This window comes from Desmodus rotundus, chromosome 5, assembly GCF_022682495.2.
Source record: "Desmodus rotundus isolate HL8 chromosome 5, HLdesRot8A.1, whole genome shotgun sequence".
Taxonomy (NCBI): domain Eukaryota; kingdom Metazoa; phylum Chordata; class Mammalia; order Chiroptera; family Phyllostomidae; genus Desmodus; species Desmodus rotundus.
In genome coordinates, this window is record NC_071391.1 from 63,118,531 (window position 1) to 63,134,048 (window position 15,518).

The 15,518-nt window shown below is 40.2% G+C and overlaps 1 protein-coding gene across 1 annotated transcript in view; it reads left to right on the forward strand.

Annotated features, from left to right (window-relative positions):
- FAT3 (FAT atypical cadherin 3) overlaps positions 1–15,518 on the forward strand; it is a 634,426-nt gene that overhangs the window by 515,981 nt on the left and 102,927 nt on the right. Inside the window, exon 8 of the mRNA XM_045191687.3 lies at positions 8,910–9,049. Coding sequence (XP_045047622.2) covers positions 8,910–9,049 — 140 coding nt within the window. The remainder of the gene's footprint in view (positions 1–8,909; positions 9,050–15,518) is intronic.

The following is a 15,518-nucleotide window of genomic DNA, read 5'->3' on the forward strand; positions in this document are numbered from 1 at the left end:
TTCCACCAAATCTCCCTTTTGAAAATCCTTTCTAATCTAACAGGTTTTTTTTTTTTTCTGTCTGCTGATATCTTTTGTTTTCTCTACAAAAACTATTGTTTTCTTTATCCTATTCAGATGTTTCATTCTCACTTTTAAGATTTCTTGCTTCTTTCTCCTTAGCCATTGAAACTTTGCTCTCTCTTTCCTTCCTCCTCACCTAAGCATCTTCCCTGGCCAAGCTAACAATAGAAGGGAAATAGAGGGAGCGGTGCTTCTCAATGGGTAAGAAACCTAGAAGTGCCTAGAGTTGAATGCTAAGAATAGATATGAGGCATGGATCTGAACTGAGGTCTCAGGTTAAAGTGTAGGTCTCTCCTAGGTAAATACTCTATGACTTTTCCAATGGGAGTCAAGGCTTTCTTCCTTTATAAACCTAGTGCATTCAGACACCTATCCTGACACTCATGGTTACAAGGAACATAACATCTTGGCCTAGCACTTACAGCTTACAAATGCTGTAAGTGGAGAATTCGCATTAAGTGAGCACAAATAGTGTTTGAGCATCCTTCCCCCGCCCTCGAGAGCACAGTCTCCTTGTTTCCCTATTTACACATCTACCAAATTCTTGTTTAACTGCATTTGTTTCCTCCCACTGTAATATGAATTCACAAAAACTGGATGGCCAGCATGATTTTCTTCCCAAGCCTGGACTTCCTGTACCAAGGATCTGCCAGTCGCTTCCTTGTGCCTCCAAAGAGACCTCTGCTTACAAGATATTATACAGCCAAACTCTCCTTAGCTTCCAGAAGTAGAAGCCCAACTTGTAACCCAGTTAAGAACACTGTTATTAAAAAGAAACATAATAAAATTCAGCTGTTCTGTGTTTAAACAGCCCGGTGCACAGCATGTTCCTTCTGTGTGTTAAAAGCAGAGAAAATGAAGGAAACAAAATTAACCCATAATCCTTTGTGGCCTTATGGCATACCTTCACACTTCTCAGGAGACTGTGATTTTAAGTTAGTAGCTCTATGTGCATACTCTCTAATGTGCACACAGAGATTCACCATTGAGTCCCTAAATCTGTATCCCAATGGTAAATATTTGTATTGTACAGACTACCTTTATTGCACACTTTAAATAATTCCTCTTCACCCACAGCTTGATGAGTGATGTTGCCACCCACTTGTCCGTCTTCATGCTTGACTTAGACTACAAAGTATTTTTCTTGTAGAAAGTAAACAATAACAATATCTTTGTTTATTTGCCTTACCCAATGTATAGAGAGGGGAGCAGCTGTTCTCTGATGGTGTGAGCTAGGAGATAGGCCCCGCTCTACTGGAAATACCTCTCTGTGTCGCAGGTAGATAAAGACTGCCTGGACGCTTATTGTCACAGGCTTCTGCAGATGGAAGGTTCTTGGATGCTTCTGTCTCCTATGCTAGCACCGTCCTTCTTGAACCTTGTCCCCAGTGCAGCCCTCCCTTGTGAGGGTTGGATCAAGTGAACAAGTTAAACTGCTTGGTAGCACTAGCAGCAGCCCTGTTCTCTAACTAGAGCTCGGACACATCTGGGTCTTCTCTCACCAAATGGTCATATTTCTTTATTGCCAAACTCTTACCCATCCCTCCTGGAAGAAGCCACGTCCGTGTACCATTTCCCATACAGCCATCTCTCCATCAGGGTGACACTTGCTCAAAGTTGCCCAGTGGGCTTCATACATGTCATTTCTCCTGTTCTGCACTAGGCCCCTAATTTGATCCCCAACAGGCATCTCTTCTCTCCATAGCAACAATGCAGACCATGGGAGCACACCTGAAGAGATTTTAGGGAAATAGTAAAAGGCCTAACCAGTGATTTCCATAGTCATTGTTTTAAGAAAATGAACTTTAAATCTGATTCTAGAAGGGATTTTCCTTCCTACCATTGTTTCCTGACCTCCACCCCACATCTCCTGCCTTCCGTGTAAATATCCTTTTCAGCCCATGCTGTGCTTGCTTCATTCCAAGGCAGGAAAATTAGTCATGATCAAACCGTAACGGGTGCTTAGCATTTTCCCATAAGTTCTGTGTACATGCAGAACTTGAATGAACAGCTTGTGAGTGACTCCCTCAATTCATTGAGATTCAGCAGCTCAGTGTTTTGGAAGCTTCTCACATAACACTTCCCCCTTGGTAACTGCTAGATTTCGGTTAGTATTTTCATAATTACATGGAGAGTAGGATGGAATCATATGCTAGGGGAGGGAGCTGGAAGCTTCTCTAAAGGGGAAACTGTGATATTCACCACTGGAGCTCATCATGGAGAGTTGGTGGTGCTTCGTGCCCTTCTTTAGAGACAAAGTTGACTAAATTGTGGCCCAATGCCTGCTGCCCAGCATATTCAAGCAGTAGCTGCTGCCTCAAAGTATTTCTATTCTTGTCCCATTTTAAAAAGCTTTTTAGGACATTCCAACTTGCTATGTTTAACCTTAGAATCCAGTAGACATCCAAGACGCCTCCTCTGCCCTTTGTTTGCCCTATTACACCTGTCCTGGCGGAAAACGGTCACAAAGGAATGTCCCCAACATGAGTTATCTGTTATGTGGGCTGTTCACAACCTCGCTTTAACCATCTCTGCCGCACACCCCCGCAGCAATGCTCAGGCCGTGACTTTTCTAATTTCCCACTTTGTTGAAACTCAGACCAGCTTGGCGGTGTCCTCCCTTCTCCCACCTTTTGTTTAGCCTAACGCTGCTGGAGCAGCGCACTCTGGCTTTGCATGTTGTGTTACTGGCTCTGAGGAAGCACATCTTGTTTAAACGGAATGCTGCTGCTGAAAAGGGACTCCTTTCATTTGATAATCTGACCCCAGATGAATTGGACATGGTTTCCTATGAAATGAAATCACCTTTCAGGCTAAAAGGGAGCCTGAAAAATGAGCCCTGGGGGAGAGACATGGAGTTGTTTATGAAATGGGATGCTTAAGTGGTAGGTTATTAAATTGTATGAGGGTTGATGGTGAATTGCTGGTCTAGATTCTGTGTCCCCTGTCAGAAGTTCATTTTAAAACACAGGGAAGATTTCAAGAACCTTGTTGTAAATGGATTCCTGGTTTCACTAGGAGCAAATGCCCTGGAAGCGATCGTCAGTGGCTGTTAGCCATACCGATGGACTGAGAGATACTCCACAGGCTCTCTCAAGTGCTCCCAATCTGCTTTCTACTCGTCCATCTCCCTGACCCCTTCAGAGGTTTCTGTTCTAGAGTATTTGAAACAGTAAATGTAGGAGACACACACATACACACCCACAGGAAGAGAGAACTATAAAAACTGGCAGCCCTGACAGTAGCCAGAAATACTATCTGATATGAAAAATAACTAGTAATAAAGGACACAATCCATATGCCATATGTAAAACATGTCAATTTTATGCCACTAAGCACATGAAATGATGATGTATTTCTGCATAGGGCCCCGAGGACAATGTGAGCCTCAGGCAGTTGAGGGAGAACATACAGGATTGCCCCATTTAAACAGTTGCTGAATTAGAATAGGTACTTCAATATATTTTATTTCATCAAAACAAAAGATAAAAAATAAACAGTAACTGAAACCAGAAAATCTTTACTTGCATGTTCTCTGAACCAAAGTCTTATCATTTGCATAATTTCTATTTTGCCTTAATCTACAAATTGTCACCTTCTAAAATAATCGATGTTGAAAAGTGACTTCTTTTCCCATCTGCCCCTGCAAAAGTAATTGGTGTCCTCAGATTTAAGGAAGTATAGTAGGTCCCCGTTATCCTTGGGGGACATGTTCTGAGGCTTCCCAGTGGATGCCTGAAATTGTGGATAGCACCATACCCTACACATACTGTTTTTCCCTATACATATGTGCCTATGAGAAAGTTTTACTTATAAATTAGGCACAATGAGAGATTCACAATAATAAGTAGTAATAAAAGAGAACAATGATAACAATATTCTGTAATAAAAGCTATGTGAATGTGGTCTTTCTCTCCCCAGTAATTTTTATTTTTCAGTCTAAACCTCATCCTGAATCCATGTAACCTGCCCTCACTTCCAATAAATGGTTTGGTGTCACTCGTTTCAGGGGTCCCTTGCTGACATCTTCATGTAGGCTCAATACTTCCTGGCACAAAACAGAGCCATCAATGGGAACGCATTTCTGTTCATGTCTTCCACCCACAAATCTAATGCCTTTTCCATCTCAACTAAGCACTTACCATACATTGTGACCAGGACCTTTGCAGCTCGAAGTGCAACAGCAAAACTAGCTCAACTTTCTTTTTCCTTCTTCACAATTTCACAAATAGAAAATTCACTCTTGGAGCTTCTGGCCAAGATGGAGGCATAGGTTGATATGCTTTGCTTCCTTGCACAACCAAAAGAATGATAACAACCAATTTAAAAACAAAAAGCAACCAGAACTGCCAGAAAATCGAACTGTATGGAAGTCCAACAACCAAGGAGTTAAAGAAACTTTCATCCAGACTGGTAGAAGGGGCAGAGAGATGAAGCCAGGGCAGCAAGGACGTGTGACAAGGCAGCGGCTGGTGCACCCGGATATCTCACATTTATGTGTGGATAAGCTGGGAGAAACACCTGGGGAGGGAGACAGACCGCACAACCCAGAGTTCCAGCACAGGAAACTAAAGCATCAAAAACCTCTATGGGAGTTGTGGCAATGGCAGAAACTCCCACTTGAACAGGAGAGTCTATTGGAGGGGCCCATGGGATCTTAGAACATACACAGGCCCACCCACCTGGGAATCAGCACCTAAAAGAGTACAATCTGCTTGTGGGAAGCGAGGAAGTAACTGAAAGCAGAGCGAGCGCCAAGCAAGCAGCATTGTTCCCTCTCTGACCCCTCCCCCACATACAGTGCCACAACACAGCCAAACGGGTTGACCCACCCTGGTGAATACCTAAGGCTCTGCCCCTTACGCCCCTTAAAGCTTATGCCCCTTAAGCCCCTTAACAGGTGTGCTAAGACAAAGAAACATGGCCCAAATGAAAGAACAGATCAAAATTCTAGAAAAAGAAGTGATGAAGAGATAGCCAACTTACCAGATGCAGAGTTCAAAACACTGATAATCAGGATGCTCACAGAAATGGTTGAGTATGGTCTCAAAATAAAGAAAGAGCTGAAAGCTATACAAAGTGAAATAAAGCAAAATATACAGGGAACCAACAGTGATGGGAAGGAAACTGGGACTCAAATGAGTGATTTGGAACAAAAGGAAGAAATAAACACTCAATGGGAACAGAATGAAGAAATAAGAATTCAAAAAAATGAGGAGAGGCTTAGGAACCTATGGGAAAACTTTCAATATTCCAACATCTGAATCATAGGGGTACCAGCAGGAGAAGAGGAAGAGCAAGAAATTGAAAATTTATTTGAACAAATAATGAAGGAAAACTTCCCCAATCTGGTGAAGGAAATAGACTTCCAGGAAGTCCAGGAAGCTCAGAGAGTCTCAAGAAGTTGGACCCAAAGAGGAACACACCAAGGCACATCATCATTAAGTTACCCAAGATTAAAGATAAAGAGAGAATTTTAAAAGCAGCAAGAGGAAAGGAGAGAGTTACCTACAAAGGAGTTCCCATAAGACTATTAGCTGATTTCTCAAAAGAATGGGGCTGGAAAGAAGGGGCTGGGGAGAAGTATTCAAAGTCATGAAAGGCAAGGACCTACATCCAAGATTAATCTATCCAGCAAAGCTGTCATTTAGAATGGAAGGGCAGATAAAGTGCTTCCCAGATAAGGACAAGTTAAAGGAGTTCATCATCACCAAGCCCTTATTATATGAAATGTTAAAGGGACTTATGTATGAAAAAGAAGAAGATCAACACTATGAACAGTAAAATGAAAACAAACCCAAACTATCAATAACCAAACCTAAAAAATAAAAACAAAACCAAAAGCGAACTAAACAAACAACTAGTACAGGAACAGAATCATAGAAATGGAGATCATATGGAGGGTTATCAGTGGGAGGGATATGGGGGAGGATGGGGGAAAAGGTACAGGGAATAAGAAGCTTAATTGTTAGCCACAAAATAGGCGGTGGGTGTGGGGGGGTGGTCGTGGTTAAGAATAGTATAGGGAATGGAGAACCCGAAGAGCTTATATGTACTGCCCATGGACATGAACTAAGAGGGGATGGGAATGCTGGAGGGAGGGGTGGTGCAGAGCAGAGGGAGATAAAGGAGAGAAAAAAATGGGACAGCTGTAATAAGCATAATCATGCTAATGATCAGCTGGGACACCATAATCAATAAAATATACTAAAAAAGAAAGAAAGAACAGAAAATTCACTCTTATCAGGATCATAGCATCCTCAGCATATGATTTTTTTTCTTAAGTCAAGAACTTTTACCCTTCCACTTAAATAAAGGACCTTTTTACCTTTTTTTTTTTGGCATATCCAATTGCCAGCATCACTAGCCTTATGCTTTGGAACCATTATTAAGTCAAATAAACATGACTTGAGCACAAGTTACAGGGATACAAGAAATAACCAAGCTGGCTACTAAGTGACTAAGGGGCAGGACAAAGGGATGGCTCATGCCTCAGGCAGGACGGAGCTGAGCAGGTCAAGATTTAATCACACTAAAAATGGCATGCAATTTAAAACTTATGAATTGTTTATTTCTGAAATTTTTCATTTAATATTTTCAGATCACAGTTTCAAATTAAACTGGAAATAAGGGAGGGGTACTGTAAACAGCTTGGTTAGCAAACATTGTAAAACTGATTTTAAATGTGATTTAAAACGTGATTTCATACCCACCAGAGATGTCTTGAGAAGTTGCATTCTCATCTTTTTTTTCTACCCAGGTCCAAGAAGATTTTATATTTTTTCTCTGAAAGTTTTTTTTTTTTTTTCCAGAGGCACTACTTGATAGCAAATGATGTTCTTTTGCTCATTAAGATGGTTATTCAAGACACTTGAATCAGCCTTACATTTGATTTCATGGGGTTATCAACATGAAACATTCCCCTTGAAAAAGACGTGGTGACCTGCAGCTTGCTTCCCTGTTCAGTCTCGATTTCCTCCCCTTTCTCCTTACCCTGTTCTCCAAAGGATTTTTTTTTTTAGAATTAATAGTTCTCAGTAAATCAGTTAAAGATATTAATTGGATGATGAGTCTCATTTTAGATGAAATTTTTGAAAAATATATCATCGCTAAGCAAGTCTCTGATACCCTTGTATCTGCATAACTTTAATTAAATGTCAAGGGCAATTACGTTCTCTCGAGCAATTATATGATCTTAAGTGTATATGACAGCTGCAAGCAATAAGTATTTGAAATATGTATGACCAGTTTTTTTTAAATAACCATATTACAGTAGTCCCCCCCTTATCCATCATTTCACTTTCTGTGGTTTCAGTTACCCGCAGTCAACCTCGGTCCGAAAACACCTATGTCATTCACTTCACGTAGGCATCACATCGTCTCCCATCCTCACAAGAAGAAGGGCGAGTAGAGTACAAGATATTTTAGAGAAACCACATTCACATAACTTGATTCCAAAATATTTATTGTTATAATTGTTCTATTTTGGTATTAGTTAATGTTGTTAATCTTTTAACTGTGCCTAATTTATAAATTAAATTTTATTTTAGGGATGCATGTATAGGAAATAACATGGTGTTTCAGGCATCTAGTATGAGTCGCTCCTTATTCCCTCTGGATAAGGGGGGACCAGTGTATTTATCTTCTGTCACTGTATCAAATTCTAGTAGTTCAAGTAAAATTCTCTTTTTCCTTAACTTGTTTCCTCATTTGTAATTGTGATATCATAGAAATGTCATGTAATACTTTTTATTGATCAGCAAAATGGAATGGAAATAATGCTGACTGTAAAAGAATTCAAGATTTCATTTCTAAAGTAGGAAATTCAGTAAATGTATTACCGTATGTGCTGTAGCTAAATAAAGTTACTGTCCAAGCACAAAATTAATTGACATCGTAAAATTTCAGACAAAAATAAACAGAGCTTGTGAAAATATACTGATATTTAACTAAAATTGTTCCAACATGTAAAAAGTACAAACCATTATCTTCTCTTTCCCCTAAAAGAGATTTATTTTGGAATGATCATAAAGCGCACTTTAGTTCACAGAGATGGGGAACATCTATAATAGTTTTAATAAAGCTGCTGTTGTCATAAGCACATCATTCACACACTGTGGATTATACGTAGTTTGGGGGCAGAATGTAAAGTTTTCTAAACTTTTATATTAATTGTTTTATAAGTTGATGTACATAAACTGATGTTTTCATCAACTTCTTTCAGATTTCATTTTTGTAAATCGCCCATAAGCTTTCTACTTTAGGGAGAGAAAAACAATTCACATTGTCAAAGTGGCATAAAAACATATCTAGAAATATCTCAAGTTGCAGATATAAAATTTTTAATACGAAATTCATTTTTTGCTGTTTCTTATTTTCCAGTATTTATCATTTTATTTTTGAAATCTAACTGAGGGACTCTGAACTCTACCAACCAAATGTTTGCCATCAATCCTGGAATAGATTTAAGAGTGTCTATTCATTTTTGTTCATCATAATTGGGCTACTTGTTTACTTAGACTTTAATCTACTCTGGAAAAGCAAAAGGATGTACAAATTCCTAGCACTGAAGCCACAAGGGGTTGATGGGCCTTTAACTTTCTAAGTGTTTTATGGAGCCAGCTTGTGATGCACTACTCCAACATCAGTGCTGAGCTGTCTTCGCAGTACATTATTTGGGGTGACATTTCTTTTGCATTATAGAGTTGTGTTTTAAAATATGAATTAAGTTAGAAATAAAGAAGTCTCATTTAGTGTGTACAAAATTGAAACATAGGATGCCTGTGCTTCAATACATGTAATAATTTCTCAGATATGCTAATTTTATGTTTTTGTGAAATCATTAGGGGGGAATTTTGACAGCTCTTTTGATGCAGAGAAAGGTGTTGGGACCATTGTCATTGCAAAACCTTTGGATGCAGAGCAGAGGTCCATTTATAATATGAGTGTGGAAGTCACCGATGGGACAAATGTTGCTGTCACTCAGGTAAGTTGTTGATCTCTGACAACAAAGTCCTCTTGTCTTGAATTTACAAAGAGGAGAACATCTACGTTGTCTGAGTTAAAACATCGTGATATTCTTCACCTCCTCATTTGTTAGCCTCAGTAAGCTAGAGCTAGAGAATACCTGAGTCCAAATTCATTTTATAAACTATAATCAGATGAGTGCTACAGCTGAGGTCACACAGCATTGGTAAAAAACAAGGCCTGAGACCTCGGTGCCTGACTCCCATCTCCTGTTTTAGCTTGCGTGCCAGTGGGTCTCTATCCTGGCCTCACTGTGGGATCTCCTGGTTGGGGACACTGGGGAGAGTTAAAACCACTGGAGCCTGGGCCCCACCCCCAGGGATCCTGGAGGGTTCTAACATGCAGCCAGGGTCGAGGATGGCTGCTTACACTCTGCTGCTTGAGTGCTTGTGGAAGGACATGGGAGCCAGGAGGAGGAGAAAAATCTCTAGGTGAGACCAACACAATGTTAGATATCAGTGTGGGGTGGGTTTACCCTACTTATAAGAAAACTTTTTTGTTTTATATATATTTTTAATTGATCCTTTTTAGAGAGAGGAAAGGGGGAGAGAGAGAGAGAAAGCATTGATTTCTTGTTGCACTTATTTATGCATCCATTTGTTGGTTCAGGTATGTGCTCTGAGCAGGGGTTTAATGGCCAGGGTTTGTTTTATATTTTAGCCTCAGAGACCTAGGCAAATTACACAGCCACCCTACCTAAACCTGCACTGTTTCAGAGTATTTTCAAGACACTGGGAAAAGACACCATGGTTGAGATTCTATAGGAATCATATAATCTAAAAGAAAGCCCCAAACCTAATATAAAATAATCCACTTGCAGTATTGCTAAATCTTTAGTGCTAATTCATTCAAATGGGAATTCAATTAGGCTTTTTAAATTAGCCATGTCCTAGCATACCCAACCTCAAGTTTTTAGCACCACTTAAAAACACGACATATTTGAGTAGTTCCATACTTTTCTCCAGGATTTTAGAATAATTGAATTAAATGGTAATTTAATGGGGCCAGAATGTTATAGAAATATATTAAATATTTTTAGAATAAATGAATGAATAGCATATACTGTATATTCAACAGGATCTATATGGCAGATAAGCTGGATGCAAAGCACAAAAGTGATTCATGGTAACCAAAAAAAGAAATTGTTGGCAAAAATTTTAGTTTGGAATTTCATTAGGACCCAATGAGAAATCATTTCAGAGCATTTATTTCACAAATATTTCTTGAGTTCATACCATGAGCTGCACTAGATGCCTGAGGTCACAGTAATTCAGAATTTTAAAACCAGATGACTGATGTACACCCACTTTTTAAAAATTAATATGGAAGCATACATTACAAGAATTTGAATGTACACATTGTTTGAGCCCCAATTTCATTGATTTTATTTCAGACTTATCTCCAGAGCAGTTGGGAAGGAGTTAGAGAAATGGGGTGAACTTGGAGCTTCCTCTTAGCAAGGCCAAGCTAAGCAGGTTAATAACGGGTATCAAGAGATTTCCTTGTCAAAAGCTTCTAAGTCATTCTGTGTCTCTAGGGCTGTGACCCTCTCAAGAAGTGAGAACTAACAGTTTCCAAAGCACAAACTTATATGTCATCATTACTACCATCAAAAAACCATCACTCTGTCCATGGGGCTGCATTGGGCCTGGATTCCCCACCAGCCCCTGCCAGTCCAGGCCCCTGCTTGCATCTGCCACAGCTCCTCTGGCAGCAGTGACAGCAGCAGTTCTCTGAATCAGTCAAAGTCCTCAGTGTCAAGGACATTTTACAGAAGGCTGTCTGGGGAAAGAAAAGCATCCTAGAAACCGCTGAAGTCTGCTCCAACCCATGACCTTAATGATTCTACCATCAGACACCCTTCACCATGTAACTAAATAAATGTCCTGCAGCTCCAAAACACCTGTTCAGTTTTCCTCTGGGAACATTTCTCTACCTTGTTCATTAGGAACCATAAAACATGGTATGACACAAGTTTCAATCAGCCGTAAACAACATGTGGAAGTTTACTTCACAAATGTCAAATAAATCTGAGCCTCGGGGATCTCTGTGCACACGAAAACTCTTCCTTCATCTTCAGTTTTGCCTGTTCTCCCAACTCATAGGAGTCTTGTGCTTCCAAGCTACAATATCCGGTGATGAATAAACATCCTTTTCCTTACTGAGATTCCCTTGCTTGAGTACAGGATGTAAAAAGGTCCTGTGGAATTCAAGTTATAAAGATGAAGATGTACTAAATAGAAGAACGAAGCATCCCAATATATACAAAAACCTCCTGGCGAGATGGACAAGAGCCTCTGCATAAAATAGTCGATTTTATGAAGGACATTATTGTACTTTATATAACATTGCAGAGTAGCTGACAACATGGGCCTTGTGGTGATAAATCCATGTTCCCATCCCAACTCTGTCACTTAGTAGCTGCATCCCCTCCAGCAGGTTCAGGTCACTTAATTTCTCTGCTCTGTGGTCCTTTCATCTATAAAATGGACATAATAATACCTGCATCATTAGAGTTGCCGAGGGTTACATGAATTTGTATATACAGAGTATTAGCATGAGGTCTAAACATAGTAAGTTCTCAATAAATATTAGCTACTGCTGCTATTATTACTGTCATCACTTAGCCTCTGTGAGCATTTGTATTATGGGGACTGTGTCCCAGGCTTTTGTAGACGGTGCTCTGGGGAAAGGGATGACCAGTGCCTCGTTCCACGCTTTTAATGGAGGATTGTTCTAGACACTGTCTGACTTGTCCTGGGGTGGAAAGAGCAAAATGATCCCTTAAGCCACCCTCAGTGCGGATCAAACCAGGTAGAATTTGTCAAGGATTCTGAGCACACCAGTGATATATTCATGGGCTTTTCCCAGTTCCTGATGCTTCATCCCAGGATGGTCACCTTTGATGGCTCTTCGACAGTCTTCCCTTTGCCTAAAACCAGCCAACATTGTTGAGTGCTTTCTATGTTCCAAGAATTATCCCAACATTTAAAAAACTTACTCCCAATTTCTACATGTACAATGTCAGGGAATGGTAGCAAATCGTTCATGACTGGCACCAAAAATAGAATTGCTCTAGACCAAAAAGTGAATAACATGGAGTGGAAAGATTTAAAAGCAGCTCCCTGGTTCCAGCCACACTCCTTCCTGTCGAGACCCATGCCCAACCTCCAAATCCTGCAGTCCCAGAAAGCCAGTACAAATCAGGACAAAGTTGTGCAAAAAAAGGAACTCTCCAAGATAGTTTGAGGTCCTGTGAGGTGCTTGAAGCCCATGACATTGTTTATAAAGATTGGTGTGTATGTATCTCTTTATAGAGTGTAGATCCTTAATATTCATAAGGTGTTCAAATGGATAGGTGGCCTAAAAATGGTTAAGATAATCTAACTCTTCAATACTTTTTCAGTACTCAGAAACTCCAGCTGAAAATTTCAACATGCAACCACCCACGCTTCCTAGGAAGCACACACACCTGACGGGATTGTTGGTTTTATAAATCCTCCCTGCTCTGGGTACCAGGCTGGCTGTTTCCATGGTGTTTGAAAGCACTATTTGTCTGAGTTAAGAAGGAGACTAAGCTTGTCTACCAAAGCCCTGGATAGCAAACAAGAGGTTAACTCCCTTCAAGAAATTAGAGAGAGAGTAGAGGGGGAGGGAGGGAGGGACTAAGGAAGGGAGGGAGGAAGGAAGGAAGGAAGGAAGGAAGGAAGGAAGGAAGGAAGGAAGGAAGGAAGGAAGGAAGGAAGGAAAGTAGGGGGGGAAAGTACCACTCTTCTTTAGCATTGCAGAACTGTTACTCACTTTGATTTTCAAGAAGGCCAGAGATTAGCATGAGGGTCTAGCTTAGATGGGAAGGATGAAAGGGTTGACAGAGGTGGTCCAATCTGGTTAGAGGAAGGTGTGGAACCAGAGGCCCAGAAAGAGCAGGAATAATGAGAAGCCAAGGAAGGTGAGGTTACTATTCAAACATATGGAGCACTCCGCATCTCTTGAAAGAAGGGTTCTCCCATAGGGCCAAGAGTGTTGTCTGTACATACCATTTCCCATGGAAAGGAGCCAGGGTTTCTTATAGAAATAGCTGGTTTCAGATTTGGGGCAGAAGGGTGGGCATCTTTACTGGCAGAAGAGACTAGTGGAATTGTGTTAAAAGGTGACAAGAGATAACTTAAACTGCCTTCCACTAGTCAAAGATGGGATATTTTGATCATCTAAAAGGTAATGATTATAATTGGCTGAAACACATAAAATAGATTATTTTTAAAACCCAGGTGTTTACATTATATTAAAAACAAACTCATTTAACTCTCACAATTACTTTATGGAGCAGGTACAATTTGCAGTAGGCAGAGTGCCCTTCCACCAATCCCCCAAAGATGTCTGCACCCTAATTTCAGAATTTGTGAAAATGTTATGTTACATCATAAAAGGGACTTTGCAGATATGACTAAAGCTACAGATCTTAAGATAGAATACCCTGAATTATCCAGATGGGCCCAATCTAATCACATGAGCCCCTAAGCAGATGACTTTCTCCAGCTGAAGCCAGAAGAGATGCAGCTGCAGCAACAGGGGCAGAGTTTCCAACTGTGAGAGGATTTGAAACACCACCACTAGTTTGAGCATGGAGAGGGCAACATGACAAGGAACACACGCAGCCTAGGGGGACTGAGAGAGGCTTCTGCTGCCCACCAGCAATGAAACAGGGATCTCAGGCCTCCAACCTCAAGGAACTAGATCTAGACAAATTGGAGCTGATTCATCCCCAGAGCTTCAAAAAATGAACACATCCTTGCCGACCCCCAATTTCAGCTTTGTGAGAGACTCTACGTAGAGAATCCAGTTGAGCCATACCATACAAGCTTCTGATCAACAGAACTAGGAGATAACCCATGTGTGTTGTTTTAAACAGCTAAGTTTGTGGTAATTTGTTATGTTAGAAATAGGAAATTAAATGTAAGAAACTCCAAATCTTAGAGAATTTTTATACATTTATCTGAGCCAAACTGATGACATAGGCAGGGAAGAAAGATCTCAAATGCTCTGGAGAACGGCAGCTTATTATATACATTAAAATCAAAGAAGACATAAGGAAGGTGCATGAAACCCATTGGAGGTAGATTAAGGGGGTGGGAGAAGGCAAAGCAGAAATATCTCTAGGATTGCTTAAAAGGCAAAATGGAGAAAATATACGTCTTTTACATTGGTGGGTACAGGATAGTTAATAATTAACATTAACGGCATATAGAGATGGTAGGCAGGGAAGAAAATAACAACGAGGGGTTCAGTGGTCTTGTGCTCTCTCGTACCAGTGGTTGTGCCTTCCAGAGGTCTAGAAAAGAAAATTACTAATTATCATTTCAAAGGTATATTATCCTGGGTGCATAAGAACAATGGACAGAGCTCACTTGAATAAACATTGACCTAAGGAAGCTGTAGGCCTGGGACAGGACTACCTGCTATGACCTGCGCAGTTAAGAATTTGTGATCTGACCACACTGTGTGGTTACTTTCATTCACTGATCTTGTCAGACCTGCCACATGCCCCCTGTGAGCTTGTCAGGTTTATTGCATTGCCCTTTTTCATTCACAAAACTAATCCTCTATTGTTATGCCTATTTTATAGGTAAGACAATTAAGGCAAAGCCTGTTAAGTAATTGAGTAGATCAGAGCTCAGATCCAGGCAGGTGAATTCCAGAGCCTGGTTTCTGAACCACACACTGTGCTGCCTCTTTTTTTTAAATTATATTTTATTGATTATAATATACCAGTTGTCCCATTTTCCCCCTTTTGCCCCCCTCAACCCAGACCCTCCCCACTCCCTCAGGCAATCCCTTACCATTGTTCATATCCATGGGTCATGTATCTAAGTTCTTTGGCTACTCCATTTCCTCTCCTGTACTTTACATCCCCATGGCTATTCTGTAACTACCTATTTGTACTTCTTAAAACCCTCACCTCTTCACCCATTCCCTGACACCCCACCCCATCTCTTAACCACCAAAACACTCTCTGTATCCATGATTCTATGTTTGTGTTTACTTTATTTTTTAGATTCAACTATTGATAAACATGCATTTATTGCCATTTTATTGTTCATAGCTTTGATCTTCATCTTTTTCTTAAAAAAGTCCCTTTAACATTTCATATAATAATGGTTTGGTGATGTTGAACTCCTTTAGTTTTTTCTTGTTTGGGAAGCTCTTTATCTGCTCTTCAATTCTAAACAATAGCTTTGCTGTATAGACCAACCTTGGATGTAGGTTCCTGCTTTTCATGACTTGGAATATTTCTTGCCAATCCCTTCTAGCCTGCAAAGTTTCTTTTGAGAATCAGCTGACAGTCTTATGGGAACTCATCTGTAGGTAATAATTGCTTTTCTCTTGTTGCCTTTAAGATTCTCTCTTTACCTTTGGCATTATAATTATGA